Genomic DNA, 21,464 nt, shown 5'->3' with positions numbered 1-21,464 from the left:
TGCATATGACTGATTAATGTTGCAATGAAGTTTAGAGTTACGTGAAGTCATATTAGCATAGATTATTGGAGAACGAATTATTTATTTTTAATTAATTTAAATAATTTTATATTAACTCTATTTAAATATTTATTATTTAGTTTATTTTATTTTATAATCAAAATCATAAATACTCATATTTACACTATATTTTTAAAATTATTCTTAAATAAATTTACATATAAGTTCAATAAATTACTGAGTAATATTTTCAGAGTTATGATTTGAGATTAATTTAAATGATTTAGTTTTCTATAAATTCGCGTATTAACACGCTTAATGCAGCGGCAGCGACTCCAGTAGCATGACTGTCACATCCATAATCTAAGGGATTTGTTTCTCTTTTGGAACGAGAACGAACTGTGTGGGAACTAATAAAAATTGAAGAAATTTTAATCAATTAATTTTTATCATGAAGAATATAAATTATGTTTAATTCTATTGTTAAGCTATTAATTAATATAAATTACTTGAAAGAAGAAAAGCATCCATGAGAATTTTGCCATCTAATTATTAAATTTCCGTAATGTTCATTTGCAAATTCTAAAAATCCTTCCATACCGCATAAAAAAACTGAAAAAAAAAAAAAAGTATGTGTATTAGAGTACACAGGTAAAAAGTGAAATTTCTTTATATGACATATCATTTTTTTACTATTTACAACTTCACAAAAATTGGGTCGATAAGGCTTTTATAAAAAAAAAATTTTCCGTATTAGATTAAAGCTATTTTAGTATTATAGACATGCATACAAATAATATGAATAATTCATTTTATCATTGCTCTTATTATAATTATTGTATTTCATCAATTATAATCGCATCATTATTACCATTGTTGTCATTATTTAGACTCTGCCAATATTACTAATTAAATCTAAAAATTAGTTAATCAGTTTATAAAAATTATATAACAAGCTTTAATATTCATATTTCATGTCATAATTTAGTTAAAATAATTCAAAGCAGATATTTAATAACTTACTCAATTACACAAGTTACACAGAAAGAAAAATTTCTTGACTGGAGAATAAAATTCTTGGCTCAAGAAAATTTTCGGGTGCCTGAAGAAAGAAGTTGTGTTAGCCGAAGTAAAAATTTTTCGAAAAATTCTATTCTTGGTGGAAGTCATTTTTTCTTAATTCAAAATTATCATAAATACTTGATACAATAAATTTTTATATTTGATCAAGATTTTTAGATACTTTAGGGAAACAGTGCTGCCTACTTTAGCTGAGAAAAAAATTTTCTCACCTTGAGAAAATTTTTCTCTTGAATATTTGATACCCATTTTATATTATTTTAGCGTGCAATTCTACATATTGAATGAAAAAAAATGATAAAATATTATTTGATCTTCCCATTTGACATGTAAATCAATAAAAATATTAATGAAAATTTACTTCTATCTTTATATTTAATTTTTTGAAGCAAGAGAGAAATTTTCTCAAGACAAGAAAATTTACTTCTATAAAGAACTAAATTTTTTGGAGCAAGAAGCTGAATTTTCTTAAAACAAGATTTTTTTGACATAAATAAATTTTTTGGATCAAGATATGTATTTCTTAAAGCAAGAGAATTAATTTTGTTAGAATATAAATGAAATTTCTTATCAAAAAAAAAATTTTTTTTTGCTCAAGAAATTAATTAGGAAGAAAAATATTTTCTTGGCTCAAGTGAACCTTTTTTTCTGTATATGAGTATTAAATAATTGGAATTATCTATTTAAAGTAATACAATTATATGATCACAGTGAATCTTGTAGACATGCAATGATTTTATAGAATTCAAAATGAATAATTAAAAAAGATGTACGTATACATATTTTTATTTCCTAATTGTGTTTTGTTTTATTTTAAAATTATTATTTAATTTGTTTTTTTAATTGTTTTTTAGAATTAAAAATGTTTACTGGATTTATTCTTCACGTCGCTATATTAAACTTTGATTAAAAAAAAAAACAAATTGGCGCGTAACCGAAAATCGTGACGATTTTTTTACATTGCTATAGAATTTCTCTCATACGATAAAGAAGTTTCACTTAAAAAAAAAAAGCTCAAATACATAGTAATGATAATTATAATTTTAATATATAAAAATAGTTTTACTTTGTTCCATTATTAAGTCCTGCGACATTGAGGGAAATCCATTAAACTCTAATTCAATCAAATCGTTGAAAATATCTCGACAATAATTTTCTGTTAGATCCGTTAAATTAGCTCTGTAATTTTCTGTACACTGTAACTTTAAATATATCTATGATTAATTATTTGATATAAGATAATTATTTTTAAGACAAGTTTTTATAACACTTACAGCCTTTGCAGTTTGAACGTACAACACTCTATGAGTCAAGGGATACCCTCGGGAGCCATCTTTACGCAACAACATGTCCATACATATATTTGATATACGGCAGTTATCTCCGCTCAGTTCTGCAATACAATAATCACTTTCAGGCTCTTGAGGTGTACCCTTCATAATTAATGAAGCTGACTGATCTTCTGATAATGTAAAGTTTGATTTAAACGGAGAGTTTAGGATTCCAAAATGCCAATTTATTGGTTTGATCCAAATTTCTGGTTGTAGCAGAATTTTCATCTCTTTAAATTCAATTGTTATTAAATTAAAATATCCTGATAAAGCGAAATGATTAAAAAATGTTAATCATTCCGAATCATAAAAATATAATTAAAAATTATTTTAAATGATTAAGAATTTTAAATAATTATTAATCATAAAAATATATTTAAAATGATTAAAAATTTTTAATAATTTTTAATCATAAAAATATGATCCTTATATAAGCATACACTTGCTTAAATTTTAAATAATAATTATAATTGAATTGTAGTGTAAATAATAATATACACTGGTCGTGTATTTCAATTTTTTTAAAGTCCTAGTAAATAGATTTTACGAATTTCATTAAAAGTAAAATATTTTGCAACCACACACACTAAATACGTTCTAAAATTTTTTTTTTAATTTTTAAATTTACAATAAAATTTTTTTTAATTTCCGAAAATCATAAACAATCATATCGGTTACTTCGATTTTTTAATTTTTTTATTTTGTATTTTTTTGTAAAGAAAAAAAAAATTTTTTTTTCCTAATAGTCTTATGAACGTGGACTTGGCGCGATTTTTTTAAAGTGAAACTGTTTTTGTTCGGATTATTATTATCTTCCGCTTCCACGCTTTCGCTTCATCAAGTCACCATTAGTATTTATTTACTTTCGCTTTTTGTTAATAAACCGCATTTCGCTTATTTAATAATTTAATTTGCTTAAATTAATTGTTATTAATCCGCTTTAGTTTGTTATATACAGATCAATTGTGTTATTTGTACAATTAATTCTCCGCTTTTCCAGTGCCGGCAGTATGTTCAACTACGTGTCAACCGGCTTCGCTTTATTATTCACGCAGTTCTTTATTTATCCGCTTTTATTTAAACAATCCGTAAATTAACATATTAAATATAACTTGTATTTAGTTATAAATAAATTTATAGTGTTAATTTTTAATAATATTTCCGCGTTTTAATTGAGATATCCAGGCCAAAACCTGATCCTCCGCTTTACCGCATTTTCAGCATTTTACACTACTAAAAAGCTAATAATATACTTATAAATTTATTTTTAATAATTTATTCAAATAAGTATTTATAAAAAAAATTGAATTCTTTCATTTTTTCGTATGTAATCTAATTAATCTTATTTATATTAATTTTTTAACACCTGAAGAAGTTGCAATATGCAACGAGACGTTGCAAAATTGGAAAATTTATACATAGTAAAAAAATTTTGTGTTAAATATTTAACAGTTTTATGTGTAAATTAAACATTTATTGTATTAAATGTTTATATTTTAAATTAAATATGTTTATATTTATATTTAAATTAAATGTTTAACAAAATTAATTTAAATTAAATATGTTTATATTTATATTTTAAATTAATACAAAAAAGTGTTAAATATTTAACACAAAATTTTTTACTGTGTAGCATCGAATAAATAATTCGATCGGAAACAACCTGAATATAATTAATATTCAATTTTATGGATCTGAATAAAATAATTTAGATTGTCATTATTAAATGTTAATTATTATCAAGCACTTACGGTTTAAAAAGGAGTCATTTTTTGCAATTAATTGTTCACTGAAATAATTCCGAGATCTTCGACACAAGCTTACAATTTCATTGAGCGAATCCCACTGATCATTAGATAAAAATTCATTATTCGATGACAAAACCGCAATTAAGTTAGCTAAAAATAATAATTAAATTTTTAATCAATCAAAACAATCACTTAATTGAAAAAAATTACCTTCTGCAAGCGCAACTCCGAAAATACAATCGAGATTAACTTGATCAACACTCTGATTGATAAATTTAACATCTTGGTACAACGCGTTCAAAATATTGGCTAAAAAAATACCATTTATAAATAAATTTTAAAAGAATAATTAAAATTTAAATTAATATCAAGTAATAACCGAAATAATTAGCTTCAACGCCACAGAATCCGAGGAGCGCCCAACAAACTAAACTTCGGAACTTCATTGCTGCTGAAACTACCTACCTACATCTTATTTTATACCTCTATCCCCTCCAGAAAAGTTAAATAAAGTATTAACATTAACATTGATAAATATTTGTCGTTCAAGTAAATTATTTCCGGGCAATGAATTCTCAATTGCATCCCTGTGGTTTTGCGATCATAGTTAATCCAAACTTATCACCTCAGCTCAAGAGGGATTCAATAAAATCTATCATCATGTCACACTTGATCTTTTAAATAAATAAAATTTTATCTTTAAATATTTATTTAGTCATTTGTAGATCAATAAGAGTATTGTACAAATTTATTCAGTAAAAATAATTTTCTTGATTATTTTACAAACAGTCGGGGTGAAATGGGTTGACTAATGAATCAGAAACACAACCGCGGATGCTTCCAGTTAATTTTGCGCATTCTCCTATTTTTCGTTTTGTCTGTAATGAAAAAGAAAAAAATATCTAATAAATAAATTAAATTAATTAGTGTAAAGAAAATTGAAATTAAAATATTTTTTCTAATGATACAGACTTAAGAGGGATAACCACTGTGAAATTTCAAAAAAAAAATTTTTTTTTTTATTAAATCAAAGTTTATACATTCAAAAATATGTATCTAGAGTTTTATATGAAAATTCCGAATATTTTTCGAGTAAGTCATTTTTGTGACAACGTGTCAAATGACCACACTAATAGAAGGATTTATTTATATTTAATAAGCTTTATTAACTGTTAACAAATATTTATTTAAAATAAAAAGCAAAAATAGCAATTTTCTCTTTTATAACTCTATAGTTGGAATACATGATAATTTATTCAATTCACTAAATAAATTAACGTTTTTAATATTTAAAAATACAAAAGATAATTATGAGCTGTAATAGAATTTGGTATTTTACAATAAACGTTATTATAATGTAATATAATTAATGCAAATAATTCATAAAAATGATTTTTGTTTATAAGCAATCTTCATATCATATGACATTGTAAGCGAAACAAATTCACTCAACAAAATATTTATTAACTGTTAATAAATATTTGTTAACTATTAATAAATACTTATTAACTATTAATATTTTAAAAATTTTTATTTTTAAGATTTTTTAGGGCTGTTTGAATCTAAAAAAATGAGAAAAAAAAACGAAAAAATTTTTAATATGTCGGTATTTTTTTTTAAATACAAATTTTCAAAATCCCCTACGTGGAACGATAACCACATGCATGCAGATTACAACGCAGTTTAGTTTTTTTGTTTTAGATAATCCGTTTTTGAGTTAGAGATCCCACCTTATAACTTTGTAACAACATGATATTTTTTAATAAAAATTTAGGAGAATGATCTTCAATGTATACTTTATAAAACAAAAAAAAAAACCCAATCACCAAATTTCTTTATCATCCTAGTCAAAAAAAATTCTCGAAAATCACCTATTTTTTCGATCCTCACATTGGCTATCCCCCTTAAATTAGGGTAGAAGTACCGTTCGTGACCATTTATTGTTCAAATAAACGATATAAATGAATTTATATTAATAAACCATTACAAACTTAATTTGTTTTAATATAAATTTTTTAAAACTTAACAAAAATATGGTTATAATATTATAATTTTTTATAAATTAATTCAAATGTTAAGTGGCCAAAAATGAATGAAAATTAAATTAGCCATTTGAAAATTTTGATAATTTATTTTATTGAAAAATAATTTTTAAAAAATTAAAACAGAAATTTTCATGTGAAGAAAATTTTAAAAATTATCCATGGAATTTTTTAAAAATAGTTTTTTAGTTCTAATTTTTAATTAAAAAAAAAAAATCAAAAATTTTTTAGTGTCGGCTAACTTAATTTATAATAATAAAGTTAGCCAACATTTTTTTACTTTGCTTAGTTTATTAAATTATAACTAAAAAATATTTTTAAAAAATTGCACTTATAGTTTTTGAACTTTTTTACAATAGAAAAATTTAAAAAAAATTTTTTGGCAATAATTTTTTAATAAAAAAAATTATAAAAATTTTTACATGTCGGCTAACTTTATTTTCATAAAAACGGTATGGTACTTCTACCCTATTAAAAAAAAAATGTATCTACTTACAATTTGATACTCAATAATACAAGGAACTTGAGTATGACTCTCAATTAATTTTTCCCGAAGAGACTCACTCTAAAAAAAATAATAAAATTATAATAAGCAATAAAATTGAATATTAAATATTAAATAAATAATTTACCATATCTGTTATCGGTGGGAAACCGATATCTTCATCGGGATTTAAAGCTTCTCGGCACGAAATCTCAACAACATTAAAAATAAAAAAAATAGTTAACAAAGTAACAGTTGAATTTATAAACATTCTACGATCCTTTTTTATTTCACAGTGATCAATTGTAGTAACTATTGAATTGAATTCTTTTGTATATATACTGAAGTGGAAACCTTAAAAATTTTTTAATTAAGATACAAAAGGTTTCATTTTATATTATTTAAATTTCACAACTATTCAATTCTAAAAATCACATTTTGTTACAATTAGATTAAACATTGTATTATTAGTATTGCATAATTAAACTCATCAACTATCAAATATTAATTTGCTTACCATCTAAAATATAAAAAAAATATTTCAGATAAAATTTTAGGCCTATGTACACTTTTTAACAAAATAAATAATTTAAATTTTTAAAATAACTTATAACAAAAAGAAAAACATTTATGGATTCTCCTGATTATCGGCATCTCTAACGTGGACGTCTATTTCGAGCTGCATTCTGATATCCATAACAACAAAGGCTGCAATCATGAGAACAGGTAGTCGAAATCGAGACTTCCAGGCGAGTTTGAACATGAAGATCAGTGCACGATGAAAAGCTCCTTCAATTGGAAAAAATCCAAGTGCTGACATATTATTATCAACTATTGTTTATAAACAATTCACCTTTTGTTTTTATTTACAAATTCAGAAGCTTAACCTACAATAATTCGATTTTTTCACCGCTGCAATTCAGAAAAACAAGTGTAATTATTATAAATAAAATTATTTATTATAATTATTATTTTAAAAAAACTTACAATTTTTACCGGATAATTTTTTTCAGGTGATTGGAAATGTTTCCATGTAATTGCCGGGTAAACTTATTAAACTTATGAGATCTGTTGACATTTCAACTCTGTCAGCTGACTCTGTCTTCTGTCATTCTGACTTATCGACTGTATTCCATCCAACTTGTCTTACTTGTCTAAGTGTAAGTACTTATAAAGTATATATACACGTATAAAATTTTTTATAATTTGAATTCTACTTATTATATATGTAAGAATGTTTAATGAAAGTAGAGTTGTATTTTCAAGGTCTTTTAAAGAATTTATCTTTCTAGAAAAATCTTTAATTAAGGTTGATCGGATATTAAAACAATGTAAAGAAGAAAATTTTAATTTCTGATGCTTGAAAAAAATTTTACAAAGAATTTTAATGAAAATTAAATTAGCTGACATCTTAAAATTTCTATAATTTGTTTTATTGAAAAATTATTTTTAAAAAATTTTACATATAAAAAATTAAAAAAATTATACGTGCAATTTTTTAAAAATATTTTTTTACTTATAATTTAATTAATAAAAAAAATCAAAAAAATTATTGAACGAATAGAATTTTATGGTACTGAAGTTAACTGACTTTAGAAACTTTTTTAATAATTTTATAACAATGAAATATGAGAATCAATTTAGCAGATATTTAATAATTTTTAGAATTTTTTTAACAATAATTTTTAGTAGAAATTTTAAAAAATTATCAATAGAATTTTTTAAAAATAATTTTTGGAGCAAATTTATTTATTAAAAAAAAAATTTTAAAATGATCAAGCGGCTGCTAACTTTAATGTTATCAATGAAATAATAATGAAAAAAATTTAATAAACAATTCCACATATGAAATTTCAAAAAAATTATTAGTGGAAATTTTTGAAAGCATTTTTTTATTGTAATTTATTATAAAAATTATAAATATTGACAGGTGTCAGCTAACTTCAGTATCATAGAATTTTTGTGTAATTAATCATAATAAAAAAGTGGACTTTTAACTTGTTCATAGTAATTGTAAACTAAACACATTAATGTATTTTCTATATTTTAAATAATCTCGCCAAACCTACTGAAGATAAAAAACTTTTATTTTTATAAATTTCTTCTTGAAGATTATTAAAAAAAAAATATATATATATATATTCCTATTTAGGGTTTTGTTAATATTATAACAAAAAAAATTTTTTATTTTTTTTCATAAAATAACTGAGTAAAATTGAGAGTTAGCAATAATGTGTAAGAAAGACAGAACTAGCGAGTGAGAAAGCAATAGCATAAACTATACCTCATACCCAATCAACCTTAAGAAGCAAGGCGGAGCTCAATGAAGTTTATAATAAAGAAAATAGTTAAAAAATTTTAGAATAAAAGAAATAATAATAACCAGACTTTGACAGGACCTATGAAAAATTAAAAATGGTATGACATTAAAGTTAGCAGTCGCTTGACCATTTTTTAATAAATAAATTTGCTCCAAAAAATTATTTCTAAAAAATTGCATTTTTTATTTTTTTTATTTTCTAAATGTCAATTATTTTTCTCATTTTCTTTGACATAATTTATTTATTTATTTATGGTAGAAAGTTTTTAAAATTATAAAATATTTAAATTAATTTTCATAAAAATGATTCACATAATTCCAGTTGTATAATAAATTTAAAAAGTGAAAAACCTATTGAGACATTTATATAATTCGTAGCCAGGTAATAGGAACAAGAAGCAAAAAATAAGGTAAAGAAATAAATTTTTTTTTATTTAAACTCTGATAGAGTAATCAATACAAGATCTAGACAGTTAACATTACCAAAAATTAATAGAACAATAAGTACTATTAAAAGTGCAATTTATATTGCAATTAAATACTTCAATTTACTTCTTAGTAATCTGAAAGAGCTAAATTATAATAAATGGTTAATAAAGCATATTGTGAGGTGGATAAGATCAATAATACTTTAATTCATGATAAATTGTATTTATGTAAAAATTTTGTAAAATTATTCTTAATATACTCTGTACACTACTTACTTAGTTAATTTAATATTATGTATTAATTTTTATAAATGTATTATATTTTTCTGGTGTCTATGCACAGGTGCTTCTTGCACCTCTATAGAATGTTTTACCAGAAGTAAATAAATAAAATAAAATAAATTAAAAATATTAAAAAAAAAAAAATGAAATAAAAAACGGTTGGTAAGCAGTCGATGGTTTCAAATAAAGCACAAAGGGAGCAACAGGAGCAAGAAGTAATTCTAAAAGTTAATAGACGAAAAGAGAGAAAGAAAGAAAAAGTGAACATATAAAGATCGGGTATGTTCGTGCAGCTCACGAGCAAGTACGAACAAAAGTTGAATTCCCAGTCTAGCCTTGTACGACTCTACCCCGTAAATCCCGTAGAATAAAGTAGCTGCGAAAATAAGAAAGTAAAAGATAAAAGATATATATATATAATATCTATAATAAGTAAAGGCAACATCAGCAGCAGCACTTGGTCACATTCACCCACCTGCATATTCACAATTCACTATAGGTGATGTTTTCACCTCGCGCTTTTTCCAACGCTGTCAAGCTGAGTGAAATAAAGATAAAGACAATAAGAAAAAAAAGACAGTAAATTCTATCCTGGTTCTGGTCTGCTATATATTTATGTACAAGTAATGTAGAAGGGGACAAACGTATTATCAAGCAATAAGCAATAGACCAGTAGCAAGTAATAGTAATAGTAATTCGTGGTTAAAATGTCGCTCTTTAAATCAGAGCTCTTCTATTTGTCATTATCATAAATTTTATCAACTGTTGCAGACAAGAGTGGACATTGTTGAGTGTTTTAAAAATTTATTTAATATTAATAGTGTGTATATTTATATAAGTGAATAATCTGACGGTTTAGTAGTGGCTTGTACAGTTTGTGTCTTATGTATGTCCCAGTTGGGCGTGTGTCGACCCCTCGTTAACTATACGTTCTCTCAGCTCTCACGTCCATTGATTCCAGAATATTTAGTTGTTACGGCGCATGTGAAAACGTCTGGATGGATTACTTTGCTCCTTAAATTATTATCCTCACACGTCCTTTAAACGTTTTTAATATATACATGTGTATAAATAATATAAATATAATAAACAGTGTAACTGGTGGCTGCAATGGCTATTGACCGTGCCAAGTTCCTGGATAATAATAATCACAGTTTGGAATTTTTTACATTCTCCTGATACTTACCCGTCATTATTTATTAACAGCATCTGTCGATTTGTATCACAATCCATGGATAGAGGATACATGGCGATATACGAGACGCATCGGATGCGTGAAAAAATATATATTAAATCACCATACATTTGTCAAAGAAACGCCCTGTCGTGAATTATTTTTTTTTTTTAAATTAGTAATTATTTTTGATGAGTTCTGTACAAGTTTTTTTTTATAACTATTTGCGGATAATTCATTACGTTTATCTTTGATGAGTAATCAAAGATTTACTTCCTTACTCCATAACAGGAAATTGTGAAAATAATTTTTTTTTTTATATTTAAATAATGTGTGAGAATATAAAAGAATATTAAGTGGCATGAAAAAAAGTCAGCTGACACTACCAAAGCTATTTGGAGATAATTTATAAAAAAAAAAAGCAACAACGGCCATTTTTTGTGTTATTGTTGTTGATGTTATTGTTTTTATTGTTGTTTAATGTGATTAGACATTAATAAATAAAAAAAAATCATGGGAAACTGTTTTAGCAGTCCGACAGATACTGAGACAGAAAAGTCTGATAGGATTGGAAATCCTAGTATTGAAGCTGTTGCTTCACAAGCCAGTCCGGTACCAACTCCTCCGCCAGATCCTATAAGACCTGTACCACAAATTCCAGACGCAGATGTACCTTCTGCTAAAGTCTTCGTTGCTCTCTATGATTACGATGCTAGGACTGATGAAGATCTTAGCTTTCGTAAGGGAGAACATCTGGAGATACTCAATGATACTCAGGGTGATTGGTGGCTTGCTAGAAGTAAGAGAACCAGACAAGAAGGTTACATACCCAGCAATTATGTTGCTAAACTTAAATCTATTGAGGCTGAACCGTAAGTTATTTTTATTAGTTGTTATTTTAATGTTGTTATTAATTAGTTACTTTTTAAGGTCATATTTTTCAGACAATTAATTTTTATTTTTCTTGCAATGCTCCGCTGATATTACATGCTAACTTTCTCCAAATGCATTCAATTTTTTATACTCATGTCTCGTGTGTATATTTATAGGTGGTACTTCAGAAAGATCAAACGTATTGAGGCCGAGAAGAAGCTTCTATTGCCAGAGAATGATCATGGGGCATTTTTAATCCGTGATTCTGAAAGCAGGCATAATGACTATTCACTTTCTGGTAAAATAAAAAAATTATTCTATCATTATAATTAATTAATTGAAGCTTATATGTCATTTTTTTATGGCTGCTTGATAATTAAAATTTATTTTTATTTGTTGAGAATTTTTTAAATATTGATAATTATTTTTATAATTTTAAATCACAAAACTTAAAATTATAACACTGATTTTAGCAATGAAAATAAAGTTAGCTGACATTTAAAAACATTTATAATTTTTTTTTATTAAAGAATTATTATAAAAAAATTTAAAAAAATAAGTGCAATTTTTTAAAAATATTTTTTAGTTATAATTTAATAAATTAAGCAAAATAAAAAAATTAAGAAGTTTGGCTAAATTTATTATTATAAGTTTGCAGACGTTTAAAAATTTTTTATTTTTTTATTAATTAAATTACAACTAAAAATATATTTATAAAAAATTGCACTTGTAGTTTTTCAAATGTGAAATTTTTGTTTAAAATTTTGAATTTAAATTTTTCCAATAACAAATTTTTAAATTTCGGGTAACATTTTCATCAATAATTTTTTGTATGCAAAACTATTTTTAAACTTTAAAATAAGGAATATATTTATTTAATGACAAGAAAGGAATTAAATAAATTAATTTCATTTTTTTATTCGAAATATTAATTTAAAAATATGTAGAAAACTTGACATAGTAAGCGAACAATAGCTAAAAAAAAAAATTTTAACTATAAAAAGACACAAATGCAAGTCTCGTGATATCAAATTTAGCTCTGTTAACCTACTTTATTATGTTAAGGGGCAGAACTAGTGTAACAGCCTAAAAAAAGGCGATTTTTGGGAATTAAAAAACCGAAAAACTACTGTATCGATTGTTTTGAAATTTTAAGGGTATATTTATACTTATTTTAAGAATGCACAGTAAAATTTTTTAAGAAAAAAATTAAATATTGAAACGTAAAAAAAATTCTCGTTAAATTAGAAGATATTGTCCGTACGATGGTGGCGTTTAAAAAAAAAAAAGTTGAATTTTACCCAAAATTTTCGTCGTTTTTGGCCAGCCAAAATTCGATTTTTGATCAGATCAAAAAAGTGGAGGGTCATCGTATGGAGAACTATATACAGAACATGCAGAAAATAATTTGATAGTGATAAGATTATTCGTCTCTGAGTAATCACTCCAGCAAATTCGAAAAATGCGTTTAAATATAAAATGATCCTATTTTAACTGCCGAGTGACTACTCTTTGAATGGCTGTAACTCAAAAACTATTTAAGATATCGATTTAAAATTTTGATAGCTTATTTTCAAAGGCATAACTTATCTAAATATGAAAAAAAATCGATTTTTAAAAAATTTCACACTAAAGTAAAAGACCCAGTTATTGACACTGACCTAGTTGTTTGACACTTGCAATTTTATTCTAATTAAAAAAATAAAATGTTCTCAAAAAACCAATTATCTTAAAATTTATAATTAAAAAATTATATTTATTAATTTATCAGAGTTAATTTGTTTTTTTTTTTTTTTTTTTAAATTAAAAAATTGCATTCCAAAAAATTGCAATTTTTTCAATTAAAATAATTGCAAGTGTCAATAACTAGGCCAGTATCAATAACTGGGTCTTTTACCTTAGTTGTGTTCGTTAATATTTTTGTCACAAAATTTGATTATTTTTTATTCATAGTATTGTTGTTATATAAATAAAAATCTAACATCTTGAAATTTAAATTTAGTTCGCGATGGCGACACAGTCAAGCATTATCGAATTCGACAATTAGACGAAGGCGGATTTTTCATAGCCAGACGTACAACATTTAGAAATCTTCAAGATCTTGTTGAACACTACAGCAAAGAAGCTGACGGACTGTGTGTAAATCTCTGCAAGCCGTGTGTGCAGGTAATATTTTCAATTAATAATTAATTATAAATTTACGTATCATATAAAAAGCGTATCTCTATTATTAGTGAAAATTTATTTAAATAACCTCGCGATGATAAACTCTCGTGCGTGATTTTATACTCGAAAGTATAAAAAATCTAGAGCAATCTCACTCTCATGATTTTGCGAATCAGTAAATACAGTTTAGAAATTTTTATTCAAACAATGATGTTAGAAAAACCAACAAAAGCAATTAGCTATAAAAAAAACCTTTATCAAAGTGAAACAAAATAAAAAAAATATTATTTACAACTTGGATCTCTGATTAGATGATGTTTTTTTTCTCTGTTATGGCTTGCCCTACTTCCCGCTGGATTTTATTGGTAAATTTACATGTCCGAATTATGACAATTATTACTGGAACTTTTTTTATGTTTCACACTCTTACTTACCTATTTTTTCATCTTTTTCTCTTGTATTATAAATCATCTATCCATGTTATCCATTAACTACTTCTATCATTTATTTTGCTACTCACAAAACAGCACAAGCCCGTGTTATATGGCATCATGTTCCAAAGATACTAGTACTAGAGTAGTTGAACAAAAAAAAATGATTAATTTCTGAACAAATCATATTTCACACGTTTCATTGTGTTATGTTGTATTTACGGTTCACGTAATAAATCACCCGAGTTGAAAGCACCTAGAAAATATACAATTTCAAGATTCTATTACAACTTTGTTATTGAATTCAGTGTGATTGGTGCTATCAATTCATCCATTGCTGTAGAAATAGTTATTTTTAACAAAAAATAAAAATCAAATTAACTTTCCTACACAGAAAAAAAAATTTCTTGACTGGAGAACAAAATTCTTGGCTCAAGAAAATTTTGAAATTCTATTTTTGGCGGAAGTAATTTTTTCTTAATTCAAATTATTATAAATACTTGATACAATAAATTTTTATATTTGATCAAGATTTTTAGATACTTTAGGGAAGCAGCGCTACCTACTTCAGTTGAGAAAAAAATTTTCTCACCTTGAGAAAATTTTTCTCTTGAATATTTGATACCCATTTTATATTATTTTAGCGTGCAATTATACATATTGAATGAAAAAAAATGATTCAAAATTATTTGATCTTCTTAATTGACATGTTAATCAATAAAAATATTAATGAAAATTTACTTCTATTTTTACATTTAATTTTTTGGTGCAAGAGAGAAATTTTCTCAAGAAAAGAAAATTTACTTCTATCAAGAACTAAATTTTTTGGAGCAAGAGCCTGAATTTTCTCAGAACAACAAAATTTTCTTGACTTAAATAAATTTTCTTGGATCAAGATACGTATTTCTTAAAGCAAGAGAATTACTTTGTTGGAATAAGTGAAATTTCTTATCAAAAAAAAATTTTTTTGCTCAAGAAAATAATTAAGAAGAAAAATATTTTCTCGATTCAAGTGAACCTTTTTTTCTGTGTACATTAAATATAACAAATACTAGACTGTCAATAATATTTTTCATGGCATTAATAAGCTCATGAAAAATAATTTCCATCCAATTAATATTTACACTCGTATATTTTCTGATAAATTTTATAATTAATTATGAGAAGGTAGTTCTGAATATTATTCAAGCTCACAATCATAATCACTTATATTAAGTATACTACTGAAAACGACTGATGAAATTAATTGTGATCTGATGATTAATTAATAAATTTGTATTTATGTTTTTATTATTCGAATGGTGCTATTTTATATGGATCTTCCAGTTTGTAACTCATGTAATTGTTTGCAAATCAAAAAAGAAAAAATAAATAAAATATTCAATAGTATTTATTAATATTCATAATTATTGCTAACTGTACATTTACATGTATGCAAACAAATTAATTAATGGTACTTGCTAGCAATTCATTATCTCATGCTTATTCACATTGAGGAGCTTTATGAACTGTATATTAATAGTGTAATATTTATAAGTTATAAATAAGGTGAGGAAGGAAGAACTTAAATCCCTTTGTGTAAATATTAATAAATATAAATGCACAAGTTCCAGATAGTAGTTATAATAATTTAACAGCGATTGACTGGCTCGTATGTGCTTATGTTATTAGGTGGAGAAACCCGTAACCGAAGGCTTGAGTCATAGAACAAGGGATCAATGGGAGATTGATCGATCATCATTGAAGTTTGTAAGAAAACTCGGACAAGGACAATTCGGTGAAGTATGGGAAGGATTATGGAATAACACGACACCCGTAGCTATTAAAACTTTGAAACCAGGCACAATGGATCCTAAAGATTTCCTCGCAGAAGCACAGATTATGAAAAAACTACGTCACGCTAAACTTATTCAATTATATGCTGTTTGTACAATGGAAGAACCTATTTATATTATCACAGAGCTCATGAGAAATGGCAGTCTTCTTGAGTTCTTACAAGGTAAATAGATTGATAATATTGTAATTGAGAGACATCTGATAATTTTTAGAATTTTTTTAACATAAAAATTATAGCAAGAAAATTTTATTTAAGAACTTCATCTTTAGAAGCTCTGAAAAATTATTAATGAGATTTTTATAGATAATTTTTTATGCCTAGTTTATTTTTCAAGAAAAATCAAAAAATTGTCAAATGTCTGCTAACTTCGGCCTCGTCTATATTATTAAGAAAATGCTCTCTCTCTCTAGATACATAATTAAGAAATGACCTTTTATATTGTGAAATATTGATTTTTTCAACATGTATTTTTATAAATTTTTTATATATCCATATAAGGTAAAAGTCCCAATAGATGATCGTGTACCAGTATATGATCACTCCATGTATTTGTATACCTATATTTGTGAATATAGATACATGGAGTGATCATATACTGATACGTGATCATCTATTGGGGCTTTTACCTTATATAATATGTATAAATATATAAAATATATAAAAAATTGATGTGGGTACTCAAATGAAAGGTCTCTATGAGTGTAACATCATGATGAGTTTATATTTTTAAAAATATCATAAGTTGACAAAATACAATATAATTTTTTAATTATTGACATTTTTAAAGATATAAGCTCATCCCGATGTTACACTCATTGAGACCTTTCATTTGAGTACCCACATCAATTTTTCATATATTTCATATATTTTTATATATTATATATGTGTATATATGAAAAATATATCAAAAGACATGTAGGTACTCAAATGAAAGGTCTCTATGAGTATGACATCATGATGAGTTTATATTTTTAAAAATATCATAAGTTGACAAAATACAATATAATTTCTTAATTATTGACATTTTTAAAGATATAAGCTCATCCCGATGTTACACTCATGGAGACCTTTCATTTGAGTACTTACATCAATTTTTCATATATTTTATATATTATATATATATATATATATATATCATATATATGTATATATGAAAAATATATCAAAAATGCATGTAAGTACTCAAATGAAAGGTCTCTATGAGTGTAACATCATGATGAGTTTATATTTTTAACAATATCATAAGTTAACAAAATACAATATAATTTCTTAATTATTGACATTTTTAAAGATATAAGCTCATTTCGATGTTACACTCGTTGAGACCTTTCATTTGAGTGCCCACATCAATTTTTCATATATTTTATATATTTATATATATAAATATATGAAAAATATATCAAAATGCATGTGGATACTCAAATGAAAGCTCTTGATGAGTGTAACATCATGATGAGCTTATATCTTTAAAAACTTTAATATTTAAGAAAGTACAGTGCAATTTAACAAAAATCATTTAATAAAGCTAAATTTTATTTATTCATAGTCACATAGTGACTACAAGGTTGATAGTATAGATTAATATAAAAAACAATAAAAAATTTTGGTTAAAAATTATTTAGATGATTAATTTAAATTTAAATTTTAGGAAAAGGTCGAGGATTAAAACTCCAACAGTTAATTGACATGTCTGCGCAAATAGCTGCTGGTATGGCATATCTTGAGTCACAAAATTACATTCATCGAGATTTAGCAGCACGAAATGTTCTGGTTGCCGATGGAAATATCGTTAAAATAGCTGATTTTGGCTTAGCTCGATTAATAAAAGAAGACGAGTATGAAGCTCGTGTAGGTGCAAGATTCCCAATAAAATGGACAGCTCCAGAAGCTGCCAATTACAGTAAATTCAGTATTAAATCAGACGTATGGTCATTTGGTATACTTTTGACTGAACTTGTTACCTATGGTCGAATTCCATATCCTGGTAAATTAAATACACTTTTTTTTTGTAATAAAAATTTTCTTCATTTTAATTAAATATTCTAAAAATGTTTTCTAGGTATGACAAACGCTGAAGTATTACATCAAGTTGAACACGGCTACAGAATGCCTTGTCCTCCCGGATGTCCAACGGCGCTTTATGATATAATGCTAGAATGTTGGAACAAGGATCCAATGAAGAGGCCAACTTTCGAGACACTGCAATGGAAACTCGAAGATTTCTTCACAATGGAAGGCTCAGAATATAAAGAAGCATCTGCTTACTGAGTTTCGTATGTTTTGGAGAAACAATGGTTCTATTAAATAAAATTAACGAACAAATAACATCTAATTGAAAAGTTTTACAGAGATATAAACATAAATAATTAATTCAGACTGGTAATCTTACTGCGATCATCGATATAGTAATGTTTATTTTTATAACGTCGCGGTTATCATCTATTTGTTTACATGATATTCTGGCTGCCATATAACGAAAGAAATAGAAGGAATGATTGTTAAAGTAAGCGAGATTGAATAACAAAATAATTTCCATGATTAATTATTATATTTAATCTATAAGTAATTATCTTTATAATCTTAGATTATTATGTTAATAAAAATACATTTTTAAAGTGAGCAATATAAATTGTAAAATTTCATATATTAAGGGGGAAATACGTATAAAAGGCCGTTTTCATGCTGATTTTCATTAATTTTTTTAAGGTATAAAAAATTAATATTATTTATTGAAACTATCAGGTTATTTTATAGATATATTTATGAGTATTTTTTCGTATTAAACAACAATATAACTTAACAAATAGCGGAAATATCAGCTGATACATATTGTATGTTGTCATCCGACTTAACACTTGGTGTACGGAAAGAATAAGTGACACTGGATATCATCCCAGATTATACTTAGTGATATCTGTGGTGAAAAAATTTTTTTAGATAGGAACTAAAAAAATCCAGATTATACTTCGTGATATCTGGATTATACTCGTTATAATCTGGATTATACTCATTGTAATCTAGATTATACTCATTGTAATCTGGATTATACTCATTGTAATCTAGATTATACTCATTGTAATCTGGATTATACTCATTGTAATCTAGATTATACTCATTGTAATCTGGATTATACTCATTGTAATCCAGATTATAATAGCTACTATCTGAAATTTTTTTTCACTCAGTATAATCTGGGATGATATCCAGTGTCATCTTGTTCTTTTCGTGTGTGCAGTATGCAAGCCACAATTTTTATCTGAAATCAATGGCACAGAATAATTATTTTTTTTTATATGTGTACCTTCTTTATGAACCTCAATTCCAAAAAAAAAAAGTAAAAATTTGCATTTTTCAGAGGGTTGTGAAAAAAAGCCGTGATTTTTACCATTTTTTCATACATTGTTCATTAAAACAATAGTTTGAATAAAAATATCGTTTATAATTGAGGTTCATATTCAGCGTAATTGTATAAAGAAGAGTAATTTTTCTGTGGCATTGATTTCAGATAAAAATTGTGGCTTCCATAGTGCACACCAACTGCTAAGTCGGAAGACAACCTACCATGTGTATCAGCTGATATCTCCGCTACTTTTTAAGTTATATTGTCGTAAAATATGGAAAAATATAAATATATCCCATGTAAAAATCATCCGATATCATGATGAGGTTCATTATGAATCTCATATTTTCACACAAATATGAGATAAAAGCCACATCATATGAAACCCGTAATAAGTAAAATACTTGTGTGAACGAATTTTTTTAAGTAGATTAGTAAAATTTACATTTTTTCTGTTAGTCAGAGGAAAAGTATAATAATTGAGAAAAGCAGTGTTTTTATCATGCACTATACTGTTGAACTACTTTACTTTTTTTTTTGCTTTTCTTAATTTAGAAGAATATTTAGAAAAACACTACGAGATTCTTATTAGCAAATTGTCTAACTCCATTTTAGAGAATCTCCCATTTGTACGAAAAAAACAATTAGTTAAAAATTTATTATCACTTTGAAAAATCATTTAATATCATTAATATCTAATAAAAGTATAATATTTTGGTTTGAATCATTCAAATAATTTATAATTGGACTATTGCTACATCAAAATGTTAAAAAATCACCCTCTAAAAAATAAGGAGTTAGACAAATTGCTTATTAGACCGTCGACTATCTTGTTTTAAAAAAAATTTTTGCGTCATAAGATAATTATTTTTTATTTTGAAAACAATTTAAATCCTGAAAATATCTTTGATTTAATTAATTTGTATTATTTCCTGTACATATTTATGACTTAATAATTTTATATCACGATTTAAAAAGGCTAACAATATCACTGTGATTTTATGCAGATACGACCATCACTTTATTATGAATTTATGTTAATATAATAAGTATTTCATTGTTAAATTAAGTACTAGAAATTTTCTTTCTTCAACAGCAAAAATAAACATTTTATAATCTAGTTAAAAAAAAAAATTTGTTCCCATAAATATTTTACTTATTACGGCTATTAAATGTATATTAATATGGCTTTTATATGAATCTTATATTTGTGTCAAAATATGAGATTCATTATATTCATAATGAATCTCATAATGATATTAAATGATTTTTACACGGGATGTATAAAATAACCTAATAGTTTCAATAAATAACATTAATTTTCATACCTTAAAAAAATTAATAAAAAATCAGCATGAAAATGTCCTTCTACACGTATTTCTCCCCTTAATGATATTAAATGCTCTATTTAATGACATTTTTCAATAAATGATAAAATCTAACTTTCAAGGAACATTTAAATATAAGGATGATTAAATTATAATAAGCTGTAGATTGCAATTGAATCGTGTTCATCAATTTAAAAAAAGTATGGAAAATGTTTATTTTTCGTTTATTCTTCCAATGATCAATGTAACTCAGTACTCTTTTTAATCAGTGATAATACTAATTATTATGTCTAATGTGAAATAATTTACAAACTGGTCCGTCCATACGGCAAAAAAATACGACGATTATCTTACGAATAGAAAATATTATTGATTGATTTTATTAATCCTATTTAAATTTGCTCAGTATACCAGTCAGTGTATTTTTAAAAGTATTAATTGCAATATTTCTGAACAAATTAAAAATATTAATTCGATTTAGCTAAAAAAAAAATTATCCATACAAAAGCAATTGATTGCGCAATTTAATTTTTATTTCTTTAAATTATAATATTTTATATTGATTAATTATTAATTAACAAAAGTAAAAAGTTTTGTAAT

The 21,464-nt window shown here is 25.0% G+C and overlaps 2 protein-coding genes and 1 long non-coding RNA gene across 5 annotated transcripts; 2 read left to right on the top strand and 1 right to left on the bottom strand.

Annotated features, from left to right (window-relative positions):
* Nucleotides 1-120: 120 nt before the first annotated feature.
* LOC123264842 (UPF0764 protein C16orf89 homolog) lies at nt 121-7,851 on the bottom strand. 2 transcript variants are annotated; one of them, XM_044728360.1, is made up of 10 exons: nt 7,673-7,851; nt 6,834-7,597; nt 6,698-6,766; nt 4,539-5,037; nt 4,370-4,468; nt 4,163-4,309; nt 2,355-2,473; nt 2,147-2,282; nt 510-612; nt 121-410 (listed from the first exon to the last, which is right to left on the bottom strand). In XM_044728360.1, the coding sequence occupies exons 4-10, from the start codon at nt 4,603-4,605 to the stop codon at nt 284-286; spliced, it is 798 nt and encodes a 265-aa protein (XP_044584295.1). In that variant the 5' UTR covers nt 4,606-5,037; nt 6,698-6,766; nt 6,834-7,597; nt 7,673-7,851; the 3' UTR covers nt 121-283. The 2 variants fall into 2 exon arrangements, with proteins under 2 accessions (XP_044584295.1, XP_044584294.1); XM_044728359.1 differs by having other exon boundaries at nt 2,355-2,641; nt 7,673-7,849.
* LOC123264878 lies at nt 519-2,307 on the top strand. The gene is made up of 2 exons (XR_006509433.1): nt 519-629; nt 2,094-2,307. It is a non-coding gene; the product is annotated as an uncharacterized LOC123264878 (long non-coding RNA).
* A 2,043-nt stretch (nt 7,852-9,894) lies between the features above and the next one.
* Nucleotides 9,895-18,685, top strand: LOC123264815 (tyrosine-protein kinase Src42A). Of its 2 annotated transcripts, none has more exons than XM_044728319.1 (6): nt 9,895-11,761; nt 11,939-12,060; nt 13,765-13,928; nt 16,037-16,358; nt 17,845-18,180; nt 18,256-18,685. In XM_044728319.1, the coding sequence occupies exons 1-6, from the start codon at nt 11,403-11,405 to the stop codon at nt 18,462-18,464; spliced, it is 1,512 nt and encodes a 503-aa protein (XP_044584254.1). In that variant the 5' UTR covers nt 9,895-11,402; the 3' UTR covers nt 18,465-18,685. The 2 variants fall into 2 exon arrangements, with proteins under 2 accessions (XP_044584254.1, XP_044584253.1); XM_044728318.1 differs by having other exon boundaries at nt 9,900-11,761; nt 16,031-16,358.
* The last annotated feature ends 2,779 nt before the right edge of the window (nt 18,686-21,464 follow it).

This window comes from Cotesia glomerata, linkage group LG5, assembly GCF_020080835.1.
Source record: "Cotesia glomerata isolate CgM1 linkage group LG5, MPM_Cglom_v2.3, whole genome shotgun sequence".
NCBI lineage: Eukaryota > Metazoa > Arthropoda > Insecta > Hymenoptera > Braconidae > Cotesia > Cotesia glomerata.
The sequence above is the reverse complement of the archived record's forward strand: the minus strand, read 5'-3'. Positions and strand labels throughout refer to the sequence as shown.

Coding starts and splice junctions, on each gene's coding strand:
- LOC123264842 (XM_044728359.1), bottom strand. CDS start 4,605: ATGAAGTTCCGAAGTTTAGTTTGTTGGGCGCTCCTCGGATTCTGTGGC. Junction 4,469..4,538: donor CGTTGAAGCTAATTATTTCG/GTTATTACTTGA, acceptor GTATTTTTTTAG/CCAATATTTTGAACGCGTTG. Junction 4,310..4,369: donor CGGAGTTGCGCTTGCAGAAG/GTAATTTTTTTC, acceptor TATTATTTTTAG/CTAACTTAATTGCGGTTTTG.
- LOC123264815 (XM_044728318.1), top strand. CDS start 11,403: ATGGGAAACTGTTTTAGCAGTCCGACAGATACTGAGACAGAAAAGTCT. Junction 11,762..11,938: donor AAATCTATTGAGGCTGAACC/GTAAGTTATTTT, acceptor GTATATTTATAG/GTGGTACTTCAGAAAGATCA. Junction 16,359..17,844: donor TCTTCTTGAGTTCTTACAAG/GTAAATAGATTG, acceptor TTTAAATTTTAG/GAAAAGGTCGAGGATTAAAA.